The sequence below is a fragment of the Crocodylus siamensis genome, chromosome 15, assembly GCF_052110815.1.
Source record: "Crocodylus siamensis isolate JL-2025a chromosome 15, ASM5211081v1, whole genome shotgun sequence".
NCBI classification, from domain to species: domain Eukaryota; kingdom Metazoa; phylum Chordata; order Crocodylia; family Crocodylidae; genus Crocodylus; species Crocodylus siamensis.
Window position 1 is genome coordinate 50,206,528 of NC_143409.1, and position 14,787 is coordinate 50,221,314.

Consider the following 14,787-nt stretch of genomic DNA (forward strand, 5'->3'; position numbering starts at 1 on the left):
GGGATCCTGCCATAATTCTGAGGGGCTACAGTGGGTTGTACCACAATTCTAGGGGAAAGGAAGAAGAATATGAGGGTCCTACCATAATTCTGGGGGCGGTATTATTAGTAGACTGTACCGTCATTGGGGGGAAGGACAGGGGGCCCTGCCATAATTCTGAAGGGGTGAGAGAGGGATTATATGGGGTTCTATCATAATTCTTGAGTGGAGTGGGAATTACAGTAGGTCCTATGATAATTCGGGGGGGATTAAAGTAGGTCATATGGTAATTCTGAGGGGAGGGGAATTATATGTGGTTTTAGCATAATTGGTGGGGGGCTATAGTGAGTCCTACCAACATTGTGTGGGAGGGAGAGGAATGGCAGAGGCTCCTACCATAATTCAGGGGGGAGGAGAGATTGTAGTGGGTCCTATCTTGACTGGGGGGGGGGGGAAGGGTGAAGCATGACAGTAGGTCCTACTATATGGGGGGGAAGGAAGTTAGTGGGTCATACCATAATTCTGGGAATGAGGGGGGATTAGCAGTGAGTTGTACCATACTTCTGGGGATAGGTGGGAAACGATAGGGTGCTATCATTCTGGGGCTGGGGGGGACTATACTGGGTCATACCATAATTCGAGGGGGGGAGTGACAGGAGGACCTACCATAATTCGGAGGATGGAATTATAGTGGGTTCTGGGTAGTTGGGGGGGGGGTCCAGGGGCTCTACCATAATTCCCAGGGGAGGCAGGGAAATGACAGCAGGTCTCACCATAATCCTGGAGGGGTGGGGGGATAATAGTGGGTCGTGCATAATCCTGGGAGAGGCGGGGTGGGCACTAAGGAGGGTCCTACCACAATTCTGGGGGAGGGGATTCCAGGGGGCCCTTCCAACGCTCTGGGGGGTGAGGGAATTACAGGGGGCCCTGCCACCGTTCCCCCGCCCCCTTCTTACCTCCCAGAGCCCCACGTGTACCGCCCGGCCTGGCTCTATACTCCAAGGACCCGATTAGGGCTGGCCACAGCACTGCCTGAGCCGCGCGACGCAACCCCGCCCCCTCTGCTTCACTAGGCAGCTGGAGGGGCGTGGTCGGATTTAGCCGTGCCCCTCATTAGCATGAATGTGGGTGTGGCTTTGTTTATCCAGCTGGACAAGCACTACCGTGGACACCAGCAAAACGGGGCCTTGTAGAAAGGAAGCTGCGTGAAGGCACAGAGGTGCTGGGGTGGATAGAGCGGCCGCAGCGCGAGCCGTGCAGCTGGGCAGGATCATAGAGCGTCATAGTGCCCCCTGGGAGTTAAAGCAGGGCAGGGCGGGTCCTGGGGCTGTGCAGAGCCGGGGAAGAGCCCAGCTGTCCTGGCCCCAGCCCCTGCTCTCACCCCCAGGCCCCACGCCGTACGTGACACTGGGATCTCTGCGGGGACGGGCCATTAGAGAAGGGGGCTGGGAGGGACATCTGGCTGCTTTAGGACTGGTCCCAGAGAACCCAGGTGTCCCTCCCCACCCCGCTCCCCTAATCCCCACGCCCACTCCGCGCCCCTCCCAGGCTGGGAGGGAGCCCAGCCGCCCAGCTACAAGCGTTTGTGGCGCAAACTCCCTGGCTCCCGGCCTGGTGGACCCCCTACCCGTTTCCAGGCTCACAGGGAAGGAGGTTGGAGAAACCGCCGTGGGGTGGCAAGCAAAAGCCTGCGCCAGGCAGAAGCCGCTCATCGCTAGCAGCCCCTGGCCCGGGGCCGAGGCGGGTCAGGCTGGGCTGGGGTGGGTGCTAGGTGCTCAGCAAGCAGAGCCGCACCGCTGCATGGAAAGCAGCTCTCGGAGGGGCAGGGAGGGCCCCTGATCTTTCAGGCCCTAGAGGGGCCCCGCGTGCCAGATGGAATCGCCTGGCCAGCTGGCTTTTGCCCACCCCTAAAATGCAGAGAACAGGAGGGGGGTGTGATACCCGCACCCCCCCCCCCCGACATAACCAGAGAACCCAGGCATCCCGCCCGGTTCCTGCTTTAACCCCAGGCCGCTCCTGGACTGAACAGAGAACCCAAGGCATCTGGGCCGCAACCCAGGATATGAAAGAAGAGGGGAGACGGGCTGGTACAAAACACTCTTTTATTGAGATGTGGGAGCATAAAACCAGACCAGAAGGGACCAGCACCAGCCCTGGGAGGGATGGAGTCACCCCCCACCCCACCCTGGGGAATGGACCAGGCCAGATGGGCTAGTCCATCCCCCCCCAAGGCAGCCCCGTGTGGCACAGGGGATTCTTGATGAGGCTGAACAGGCCCTGGGGCTGGCTGCTGTGGGGCAGGGGGGTGGGGGGAGAAACTCCAAGATCAGTCCAGTTGACACCATCCCCCACCCCATTCAAGCAAGATGGATCAATTTATGCTTCCCCCTACACACCAAGTCAAAGGAGCTACTCCACCCTACCCCTGCAGTCCAAGCTGGTTGGACTAGTCCTTTCAACCCCGCTACAAAGCTAAATGGATTAGTCTATTCTACCCTGCGCGTTCCAAGATGGAGACCAAAACCCTTCCAGCCCAGAAGCCAGATAAACTAGTCCAGTCTAGAATCCACCCCCCCCAATCCAGGCCGAATAGGCCAGTCCATTCTAAACTCCACACCCACCCCTTTTTTAGCTCTATAGCTTAGAGCCCAGAGCCCCACCTCCTTAAAGGGAAGCCCCCGGCCCCATTTCAGTCCCCCCTAGCTCCAAGGCCCTGGGGGGCCTCCAGGAACCCAGATGTCCAGGACCATGGCCAGTACTCCCCCCCCCCCATAGACCCAGACAAGCCTGGATACAAATCAAAGGTTGAAGACACCCAAAATTTAATCCCTCACTGCCAAGTCTATGCACAGACGAGGCCCCAAAGATGCCCCCATGTGATTGTTTGCCCCACAGGTGCTGGAACCCCTTCCCCCTCCAGGACCCTTGACTCTACCCCATAGGGGGCAGGGAGACTAGATACTCTGCCTTAAAGGAACCAAAGGAGGGGTAGAAAACTCAGTGCAACAAAGGATCAGGCTAAAATAAGGGTGTTCAAGAGTGTGGTGGAAAAAAAGATGGGGGCCCTGTAAGAGGAACCTCCCAGAAGTTGCAGGGGGGAAGAACCCAGGCATCCAGGGCCCTGGATGTGGCTCCAGTTCTGCTCAGGACTGGAGCAGGAACCCAGGCATCTGGGGAGGTAGATGATGGCTCCAGCTCTGCTCAAGACTGGGACAGGGATCCAGGTGTGTAGAAGGGCACGAACCCAGGTGTCTGGGGATCCAGATGTGGGCTCCAGCTCTGCTTAGGACAGTGCAGGACCCAGGCACCTCTGAGCTACTAGCCCAAGTGTTGGTGGGGGGGCAGGCAGACCAGGGCAGGAACGCAGGGGTGTGGGGAGGTCTGGATGTGGGCTCCAGCTCTGCTCTGGCCTGAGGCAGGAACCCAGGCATCCGGGGGGAGGGGGGGCAGGTCACTGCTTCTGCTGCAGCGCCTCCTTGCGCGCAGCATCCTGCAGCAGCTGTGTGTCCACCTCGTCGGCTGGCAGCTGCACATAGCGGACCACTGAGCCCCGGATGAAGCAGTTCTTCACCGACAGCTGGCGGGGGATGCAGGAGGGTCAGTGTCCACAGCTGGGGGACTCTCCACCTCCCCCAGGGTACTCCAGCCACAAGCTAGGACCCCCCACAGCCAGTGAGACAGCCCCACCCAAGCCAGTCCCCACCCCAGGACCTGGCCTCCCCTCACACTACCAGCCACCAGCACCCTCCCAACCCTCCCAGACCCCTGCACCCTCCAAGCCCCTCTATAGCCTTCCTCCAACACGCACCTCCAAGCCCCTTAAACCCCAGTCCCCACCACCCTCAACTCTCCCCCCCCAAGCCTGGCCTCCCCACACCCCCCAAACCCAGCCCTCCCACACACACCCAAGCCTAACCCCTGTGCCCCCCAGCTGGCAATTACCATGTGTGGGTACTTCTCAGGGTCCGTCACACTGATATCTGTCAGCTTGATGTTCAGGTACTGGGAGTGGGAAGAACAGGGACAGGCCCTGAGCCTGGGGCTGTGAGGTAGAGGCCTGGAGCCTTCTACCTGGCTCCAGAGCAGCTTGAGGGGGGAGGGGGTGGCCCTTTAAAGGGACCAAATCATTGAGGGGTGCGGAGAGAAGAGGTCCTACCTGGTCTACGGAGTGGAGTGTCCCACAAATGCTGCAATAGAGGAGGGGGTTAGTTCATGGGGCAGGGGGAGCCCTGATGCCTGGGCTCTCTCCGTGCTCTGGAGGAGTGGAGTTTGGTTGGGGAGTGGAGGGAGTTGGGAGCCCAGATCCCTGGGTTCTCTCCCAGCACCTGGCTGGAGATGGGGGCGGGTGCGTTAGAGCTGGGGGCTGGAAGCCCGGACGCCTGGGTTCTCGTGCTGCTCTGTGTGGGGGATGAGCCTAGATGTCTGGGCTAATCTCCCAGCTCTGGGAGGAGAGTGGGGGCCAGGGGAGTTGGGAGCTTGGATTCTGAGCCAGCACCGGGATGGAGGTAGGGGCAAGTGTGGCGGGGGGCAAACAGGGAGCCCGGATGCCTGGGTTCTGTCCCAGATTTGAGAAGGGGTGGGGAGCACAGCCTGGGAACCTGGTCAGCTGGGTCCTCTTGCTGCCCCGGGAGGCAAACGAGGTGTGGTGGGGGTGCTACTTGGGAGCCCAAACACCTGGGGTCTCTCCTACCTCTGGGAGGGGAACTGGGTCTGGTTGCGGGGGGGGGGGTTGGGGCCTGGACACCTGGGTTCTCCCTCTGCTCTAGGTGGGGAGAGCCGGGAGGGGAGGGGGGAGTTGGGAGTCCGGAAACTAAGGCACCCCCCCAGGCCTGAAGTAGGCACCTGCTCACCTGAGGTCGTTTTTCAGCTCTACCACCACATCTTTGCCCACCAGGGACTTGAAGAAGGAATAGAAAAGCTGTGGAGGGGAAAAAAATGGCAGGGCTCAGCCCAGGGCAGGCACACAGCCCCCCCCTGCCCCGAGCACAAGGCTGAAGCTGGTCCTTTATTTCCAGTTCCTGGTCCCTTTCCCTGACCCAGTCTTTATGCAGCTGAAGGTTGTTAGCAGCAAAGCAGAAGAGCCAAAGAATCCGGGGGTGGGGGCAGCAAAACTGTCTATTTGCTTATGACAACCTAAAATAGCAACATGCCTCAAGGACAGCCCCGAGAAGACCTGATCTGCAGCTGGGTTTCTGGGGTCAAATCCTCTCCAGGTCACCCCAAACCACACGTCTCTACCACCAGGGAGTGCTCTGAACAGGTCTGAGCAGGGCCCTGTCCCACGCCAAGCTCAGTTCTTGTGCCAGCGCTGCCCGCTCCCAGCCTGGGCACTGTGGGCGCCTGCCACAGTGTTGGCTTTTTCTAGCTAAAGATAATCTCTGGGCTTATTTCATTCTTGCAGTGTACCACGATGATTCCCGTTACTATTTTGCCCATAACGTGTCTAACATTCAAAATTCGGTAATGTGCTATTACTAGTAAAAAACACTGGAGGACACATCATAACAATTTTAACCCTCCCGACCTTCTACTACTAAATCACAGCAGGGGGCAGATTAGGAATGAAATTCGTGATTGGTTTAGTTTTTTTCCAGGGGGCTTTAGGTTAGACTCCTCCTACCGCCCCAATTTTCTGCCAGTCAGCGATGCAGTTTCGGGTGCTCGCCCCAAGAAATGTACTAGCTTTGTCAATTTTGGGGACATGGAGTGAGACTGGTTAGTTTTTGGTTGCAGTTCCATAAACACCGCCCCCTGCACAGCAGCCAGCATGTCCCCACATCCATCCGTCAGGATGTGGGGGGCTTGTGCCTCACGTGGGCCACGGGGCCCTCTCTCATTGGCACAAACTTTCTGCAGATCCATAAAGTATTTTCCAGGTGCTCATCCCAAGAAATATACTGGCTTGGTCAATTTTGGGGTACAGCAGCAATCTTTATAAGTCACCTTTGGGTTTGGTTTTTTTAACTTGTTTGTCCAAGCCAGATCATGGTCCTTTTTGTTTGTGGGGGGTGGGATGTTAAATCTGACTCTGCCATTGTCCTATCAGCATTTTCACAGTTAGGTTATTTACATGTTAATTCTGGCTTCCTACACTCACATTACTCTGATCCCCGCCTTTGATTACCTGCCTCTTGGTTGGAGGCAGACTGGGATACAGGATTAACCACTTCTCTACTCTCAGACCCGTGGTCTGGTCTGGTCTGGTCCTCCTGTCCAGAAACTGTTTTGGCTGAACCCTGCCTGCCTGCCAACTACCTGACTTGCTTATCACAGCGATGACCATAGCCCTTCCATGTCCAAACTGTTGTGGTGCTGATCAGGCACCCTTTTTTTCCTGTATTGTGTCCTGAAATCTGATGCCACTACTGACTTCTGCCACTCACCTACACTATGCCAACCTAAACCCTTTTTCTTTGTATTTTAGAACTTTTACTTACGAAACCCCGATTTGACACTTGGGCTGGCTAGAGAGATACCATGGTAATTTTTCTGATGCAGTACCTGTATGCATTTCAGCCCCTGCAGTTCCTCCCCCAAACACACACGCTTGTCCCCAAGCCCCTCCACCTTCCCCCCCCACCACTGCTCTAGCTCCAATATTCAGGCCCCCCGTGGGCTTCTCCTTAAAATTCCTTTCCCCTTCAGGCACCTGACTGAGCAGCCCAGCCCCAGCCCGTGTCCTGCACCCACATCGCCCAAGCACCCCTCCATCCTGCACTGAGGATGTCTTCTTCCTTTCCCATCCTGGACCCCCCCATTCCAAGCACAACCACTAACAGCTCAACCCCCAGATCCCATTATCAAAAGGTATCCAAACTGTTTATCAGAAATCCATTACTGATTTCCAAAGTTATATGAAATATTAAATAAACTTTAAAAAACCATGCAGGTACACAGGAGCATGAAGTCTACCAGTTTTACAGAGCATCTTCGCCCACCTGAGCAGTCCTTACATGTGCCGCCAGGCAATTTCTCACCACAGCTCCTCTACCACTGTTTACTTGAATGTCTAATCCCCCTCCTTGCCCTGCTTGACTCTGTCTAGATCCGGCAGCTGTATGGGCAGCTGGTGCTTCTTGAGTCGGGGGGGGGGGGGGCACATGCCCCACCTGACACCAGTCAGCGACCCCGGGGGGGGGGGGAAGGGGGGAAGCCATCGCCCCATGGCTGATTTCACTTACCAAAACGCAGCTGCACCGCTTCTGGAAGTCCCGTGGCCACTTCCAAAAGTGGCATGGCCGCTTTTGCTGACAGCCACTCTCCCCAACCAGTGCTCACAGGGGTGCACATGCACCCCTATGCATCACCACTGGGTAGCTGCTCTCATTTCCCCCAATTCTTGGGCCCAAGACCCACCGAAAATTTCACCCTATGTTTCACAAATATTGTGCAGCACACAGGCTGCCACTATGAAAGTGGTGATATTCTCTGGCTCCAGCTCCATCTCATAGTTCAGCAACCTCCACTGGGCTTTCAGGCACCCAAAGGCACATTCTACAGTCATGCAGCTCTTGCTTAGGCAGTGGTTGAAGGTCCATTTTTGTGGTTCAGTCACTTGCTCCTCGTACAACTTCATGAGCCAGGGCAGGAGTAGATAAGCCACGTCAGCAATTTATGAGGGATGGCACTGAAACACCCCAGATGACAACATTCTCCAGGCCTGGGGCATCTTGGCCCTTCTCCACCATCCCAGGCAGCAGTGAGTTTCAAAAGACATGTGCATCGTGGGTGCTTCCTGCCCATCCTGTGTAAATGTTAGTAAATCTTCCTTGGTGATCCAACACAGCTTGGAGAACGAGTGAAGAAAATCCCTTCCTGTTGATAAATGACCAGTTGTTCTGGCACAGTGACAGGACGGGATGTGCGCGCTGTCCTGTGCTCCCATGCAGCTCGGGAAGCCCATTGCCCTGAATCCTTCCACCACTTCCCTGGGGTTATTGGAGGAGATTAATTTGTTTGCTGCCAGCTCCAGCAGCAGCTCACAGACCTCTCTTACTGCCACCCCTGCTGTGCAGGGAGCCACACCGAATTGATTTGCCACATGGTGCAGGCTTGTTGGAGTGGCCACTTTCATGACAGCCATGACAATACACTTCGTTGGGGTGATGGGCTTCAACATGACAGTTGTCTGGCACTCAATGTGTGGCGACAGCATACTAATAAATGTGAAAGGTGCCCCCGCTCATTCTCAATGTCTCTAGCCACCGTTTTCCTACAACCAGATCCCCATCCCTGTATTACTTCTCTGTGTGCCAAAGACAATTACCAGGCGTTACCCTTCCCTCACCACAGGCACCCAACACTATATGTGGGGGCTCTCTCCCTAAACTGCATTTGGCAAGCCAGGCACTTTACTGGCTTTGTTCACCAGCTCCCACCCCCACCACACACATTTTTGAGGTCCCAGGAACACTTCACTTGCAAAATTCCCGGCCAGTTTTACATGTGTGCATATCCCCTTCCCACCCACCCCTGGCTGTGGGGGACCCCCTGCTCTCACCATTCACTGTTTTGGGGCACACTAGCTAGGGTTCGGTCCCCAAATTTCATACTGCCTGCCTGTGTAGCCTGGGGGAAAAACTTGTCTGGGAGTAATTCAAATCCAGGCCGGGACTCGATGTGACATTTCAGGACTGTCCTGCCCAGTGAGGGCCAGGTGGTCCCCTACTCACAGCAAACCTCGTGGCACTGCAGCCAGGGGGTAAGGGAGCTACCAGCAGGAAGAGGAGCCCAAGACAGCAGCCTCCCCTGCCCTTCACTGCTGGCTGGCTGAGAAGGTGCCCCCTGTGCTTGCCCCCCTCCCCTAATTGCAGCAAGGAGTGGGGCTGCATGATGGACAACCCTGGCAACCAATCAGTGGCAAGGGGTGGGGCCACTGGCACCCCTTAGCTAAAGGCATAGCGGGGGGAGAGGGCCAGGCTGCCAGGACCAGCCCACAAAAATGGTGGCCGGCCTCCGTGATCTCCACGTTCAGTTTGAGCGCTGACCTGCTAGCTGCCACACACCCCTCAGCGCCTGCACGCAAGGTACATTGCCCAATACAAGGATTTTATCTTGGGCTGGGACTACGGGGCAAGCCCCTCTTCGGCTCACCACAAAACATACGTCTCTGCCAGCAGGAGAGTCTCCCTAAAGAAGACTCGGCAGCGTCCTGCCCGACACAAAGCTCAGTACTTGAGTGCCCCCCACACAACTGACAGCCCACCATGCCTGTGTACTAAATGCATTGCCCCGAATACAGAGCCGAGTCGTGGATAGGATCATCAGGCAAAATCCTTTTTGGGTCACTCCAGAAGACACATCACCACTGCCAGAAGAGTCCCGTGACAAAGCCTGGGACAGTGTTTCCCAACCCGAAGCTTGGTTTTCACGTGCCAGCCTGCCAACTGTCAGCCCCCAGACCCACGTGCCATTGACATTGTTACACATCAGGAGTTGCTTTTAGACTGGGATTATGGGGAAACACCCACTCTGGGTCGCCACAAAACACATCACCACCACCGAGGGGCTCTCCTGAACAAGTCCTGGGCAGGTTTCTGCTTGACTCGCAGCTTGGTTTTTGAGTGGCAACCTGCCAGTTTCACCCACCCTGTAAGGCAAGGGCAGGCAAAATATGGCCCGTGGGCCCGATCCAGCCCGCCAGGGACACTCATCCAGCCAACTGTGTCCAGCCCTTTGTGGGCAGAAGGGCCTGGCCCATGCAGCAGCAGCATCCAGCAGAGCTGCTGTTGCTGCTGCTGCAGCTGCCAAGGACCTGCTCAGTTTTCCCAGTCCCACCAGGGCAGAGCAGGGGACAGACACAGAGTGTCTGCTGCAGGGAGAGGGATGTCCAAGACTGACCCCATCCCTCTTTGCTCTTGCTTCCTGCCTAAACTGAATCCAACTGAGAAAATGGCCCCAGACTCCATAAGAAACAGTGCATCCAAGCAGAGTTCCTATTCTCCCAAAAAGGGACAGAATCCAGAGATCCCATGAACTTCACTACAGATTCTGCAGTCACAGATCAAGTTCTGCCTCGCAGGAGCTTGTACTTCAGAAAATGTGCTATTTTTTTCCAGTGATGCCCACCTCCTGAATGAGCTGCTCTGTCAAACCTGTGCAAGTCCTAGGGCTGCGGGATGCTGGAGGACTCAATCTGCTGCTCGTGTTCAAAATATATTTATGACTTCTGTATCAAATCACCCTTGACATGGGCCAATGTCAGGAACAAGGATGTGACAATTCTCCTGCTAAGGGAGTCCTGGATCCTCTGAAGAAAGAGTTGGGGAGAGCCGTGACAATGGAGTCCAAGGAGAGGGAGGGCATCACAGCGTGGAAGGCAGGTGCCAGGTTTTCTTAAGAGCCAATCCTCACTGCAGAGCTGGCAATGACAGGTGGGGGCAGCTGCCAGGTTTTGCCCCTTAGGTGCTGTGATAACACAAGGTGTACATGGATACAACCTTCTAGGGAGGGCTGCGCCCATACGAAGGGTTTCTGTAAAGCGGGCAGGCTAAGCCCTTCATTGCACTCTCCCAGCAGAGGTGCAGCTTAGGTGCTGCTAGTCCAGAGGAGAGAGTTGATCTTTCCCAACTTGGGTCACTCCTTCCAAGCTGGAGGAGTGTTTGCTTCCAGGGCTACAGCATTTTCTGCACAGTCCCAAGCCTATGTCTTTGTCCTTCCAAGCCATCCCAAGGGGCCTGTGGGCCCCACACCAGAGAGTTAGGATCCTGCTGGTATTTCTGTTTCTGTGAGTTTCTTTATGGAGCTCTATAAAACCTTCAGGCTCTGTATCACACTGAGCATCACTGTGCCAAAGAGGACTACTGTACAGCCCCGTCTGAGGTCACCCGGCACACTGGGTTACCCTGTCCTGGGTACCCGGTGCTGTTCCCCACCCTCCACACACCCAGCGTCTCCCCATGAAGTTCTGAGTTTTCCTAGCACCCGTTCCTGGGGCGAGGGGGAGGCAGTGTTTGTTCCTCTAACCTGGACCCAGGAACAGGGACTCCAGAGCTCCCCACAGCTGGGCAGCTCTCTGAGGCAGAGCTCATGTTTGGTGGGACCCGTTGTAGGGGCCTTACCTCAGCCCTGCATTTCCTTCCAACGCGCATCTTTAAGTACATTGTGAGTCTATGTCCTGGCTCTCAGGGTGTCAGTTAAGCAGTAGCCACTTTCCCCATCCTAGAAGAGAACACCACACTGGCAGGCAGGCCTGACTCCTGTGTGCAAGAGCTCCCGTGGGTGATGGGGCAGTTCTCCTGGGATGCTCCCCATCATCTCCCTTGGCCGATGCCAGCTTGAAATTCCCTGCATTAAACGCTTCTTCCATTCTTCCCCATTTGCGATAGTTGCACAAAGGCAAGGCAGCACAGCACAGTGTCCTGAGCAGGGGGGACGCTAGGGTGGGTCTTGTGGGGCTCAAGGTACCCCAAAATTCCCCATAGCTACCCCTCCCAGCCTCCCATGCCAGAAAGACACCAGCACAGGCCCTGGCCCCAAGCCCAATGGCCAGCCTGTCTTCATCCCACCCAGAAATCTGGGTGGGAACATGCCCCCTGCCTCCCGAAGGCAACAATATTGGCTACACAGGTTAAAAAAAAAAAAAAAAAAGCCAATGGTCGATAACGTTAATCTTCCTTGTGTTGCTGCTGATCCAATAAGCCACCAATATATCAATGCACCTTTAGCTGACAGACGGCAAGAACAGTGCACGGCGACTTCATCCCGTCTCTGCCAGTGAAAAGGTAAAACTAAGGATCACAACTGTCTTGGTTTTGCTGCTTGTTCTGAAAGGACAAAGTAGAGCAGAGGGAGAATCAAGTCTGAGTGCTCGAAACTGTGTGAGAAGGAGCAGCTGCTTCTGCAGGAACTAGAGAGGGAAGAGTAGGAGACTCGGAGGAGCCATCAGGAGAATATAGCCCAACTCTCTAAGCAAAACTCCTCTCTGTGCAAGCTAATCTGAGAGACAGAGCAGAGGAGCCTGCAGCCACCTGCTGGGCTGCTGAAGGCCAGTCTGCGCTGCTGATCCGCCCCTCACTGCTGCTGCCTTCTGGCTCCAAGCAGCCCCTCTGCCTTGATCCCAGGACTGATGGAAAGTGAACCAAGTCCCAGGCAAGAGCCTCCGTCAGTTTGGAGATCTGCCAGTTTGTACTGGCAGGAAATTCTGATTCAAGAAATGCATCAAGTTATTAAAACAAGAGATGGACAAGACAAGATATCCTGAGCAATGTAATGCCGACACAGACAAATGGTCCATGCCCCACTCTGACTGCATTCAAGTGCACCAGGCAGAGGCAGACTTAGGGATTTTTCCTCACACCAAAAAAGTGATGCATATGGAACAGAAAAGTTGTAAACTCACTGCATGTTGGTACAGGTGGTTTCACCCAGTAACAGAATCACTATTTTTTCCTCTTTTACCCTTTCTAGGATGTGAAAATGACCTTGGACAGGTGCTATGTCTTCCCTTTTCCCTTTCCAGTAGATTCCTGCATGTGGGTGGCAGGAGTATTTCCACAGAAGAGCTGGGCTGCGCAATAATGGGGGTATGTTCTTCTTAGGAGCAAGAACGTGAAGCTTCAGGAAACAAAAACTGTATCTACAGAACTGAAGACCGTGTACAGCATCCCAGGGATGATGGAAATTCAAAAATATACAGGGCACATGTCAAGTTCATTGGTAGAAGTAGTATCACCTGTGTTGAGAGCACTTGGTAGACATAAAACACACAGCAAGTACAGTGGGATGCGACTGACTTGTGAGCAGACAGCCCTGGAGCCACCTCCACAGCCCGTGTCCAAGGGACTCTGGGTCGGCAGAGCAAAAAGATCCATTATAATGGGGGACCGGTCACTCCAGTGAACAGGGGAAGTTGCAAACAGGAAAATAAAGGTCAAGCAAGTGGATCCTGCCCTGCAACCTGGAGGAACGCGTGTCTGGATCACACCTTGAGGTGCCATTCAACAATTAATCACCTTTTAAGGGCCTCATGTGCCCGGGGCCTTAGAGAGTGACACCACGGCCAGGCACTGGGCAAAGGCCTGCGGGAAATTCAGAAAGAGAGCAGGAGGCCCGGCTGCCGGCCTGCTGCCCCAGAAGATGGCCTCTGCCCGGGGGGGGGGGCAGCGCCCCGCGCGCTGAATGCCTGCTCCGTTACAGGTTTAAACCAGAGTCTGATCACCTAACCAGCTCACGTGCAAGGCCTGTCCCTCCCCCCGGCGACCCGCAGCTGCGCGCAGAGCTCCCTGGCTGGGCCGCTCTTCCTCTCCACCTGACACGGCCGGGGGCAGCCCACAGCTCCCACCCGCGTTATACGCAGCACGATGCCCGCCAGAGCCCGACGCAGCGCCCATCCCCCCGGTCACGCACAGCCGGCCCGGGCACACGAGGGGAGGGGCCCCCCGCCCGCACCCCGCACCGCCCCGGAGACGCGCTGGCGGCCCGTGACGTCACGCGGGCACTCACCATCGCAGCGGGACCTCGGGGGCACGAGCCGGCAGCACACGGACCGGAACCCGCACCCTGCGCATGCGCGTGCAGGGCACATGGGGAGGAGGCGCGGCTTCTTCTGGCCCCGCCCCGCCGGGAGGCGCGGCCCCCGAGAGCCGGGCGGCGGCCCGGGCTCGCCCCCGCGGCTCCTGGGGGACGGCCCGGCCCGGCCCGGCCCAGCGAGCGCCAGGAGGCGGGGCGGCGCGGAGGGGAACAGGGCCCGCGGTTAGAGCCGCGGACACAGGATCGCGCAGGCCAGGCTCCGGCCCTCCGCACCGGCCAGTGCAGCGCCTGCGCCCGTCTCGTGCGCCCCAAGGAAGCCGGGCTGGCCGGGACCGAGCCCGCTCGCACTCACACAAGGTGATGTGCACCTGAACCTCACACACGCTTCCCCCACCTCTCTGGGCACCTGCCAGGGAAGACCTCCAGCCTTGAAGCGCCGGTTGCAGCAGCCAAGCTCACCCCCACTTTTCTACCAAATCAGCTTCTAGCTGGGACTTCGGGGGTGGGGGGGCTTTATTCCACTTTCCCCAATCGAGGTGGGGGTCTTATTCGGAGGGAGGGTTGGTAAACTAAAAGGTACAGTAATCCTATCATCTTATTGCTTAGCTGATTTGTGCTTGGCATAAATTTAACCAATCAACGCCCCCCACCCCCAACTCCTTGGAGAAAAAGCATTGGTAAACATCACACAAAGCAAAGGTGCTTCTCTTCTCTGATAATTCAGGGATGGGGATATTGTTAAGTCATTCACAAACTGGACAACGACGACAGGAAAACCATGGCATAGCCAGCAGCTGATTGGTCTTGGGAAACTATCAGAAAACCCCTTCAATTCCAATAGCAGTAATTATTAAGAGCCAAACAAAATCAGCATGAATAAACCACCCCCAAACCAGGTGGCACTCAAGCATAAAATAAGAAGTTGAATCCAGTGCAGGATGAAACAGGCATGTTCGAGAAGCCCCCAGAGGGTACTCGGCAGCAGCGTGGAGAAGTGGGGCTAGTCGTCTGTGCGCTGGTAGCACTTCTGGTTTCACTGCTGGCAGTTCTGGGCTTGGCGATCTGCCACCATCCCCCACTCCCATGCTGGGAGCACACCAACCTGAAAAATTTGAAAACCCCTGCACTACGATTTTCTATATACAAGTGGGAATTCTCCCTTGCTTCTTGTGCCCGTTTCTGGGGATGCAGGTTAGCAACCAGGTTGTGATCTGTAAGCACCTGTACTTTGTGCCATGGCTTGTCAAAGCATTGCTGCTACTTCCCAAAACCCACTCTGATACTCATGAGTTCATGGGTCAGGATCTCAAGATTTCTTTTCTGCTGCAGTGGGTCTGC

At 56.0% G+C, this 14,787-nt stretch overlaps 1 protein-coding gene across 1 annotated transcript; it reads right to left on the bottom strand.

The window, feature by feature from the left end:
• Positions 1 to 2,067: 2,067 nt before the first annotated feature.
• LSM2 (LSM2 homolog, U6 small nuclear RNA and mRNA degradation associated) lies at positions 2,068 to 14,686 on the bottom strand. The gene is made up of 6 exons (XM_090028403.1): positions 14,677 to 14,686; positions 13,423 to 13,796; positions 4,830 to 4,897; positions 4,136 to 4,166; positions 3,922 to 3,981; positions 2,068 to 3,556 (listed from the first exon to the last, which is right to left on the bottom strand). The coding sequence occupies exons 1-6, from the start codon at positions 14,684 to 14,686 to the stop codon at positions 3,431 to 3,433; spliced, it is 669 nt and encodes a 222-aa protein (XP_089884529.1). The 3' UTR covers positions 2,068 to 3,430.
• Between the last annotated feature and the right edge of the window lie 101 nt (positions 14,687 to 14,787).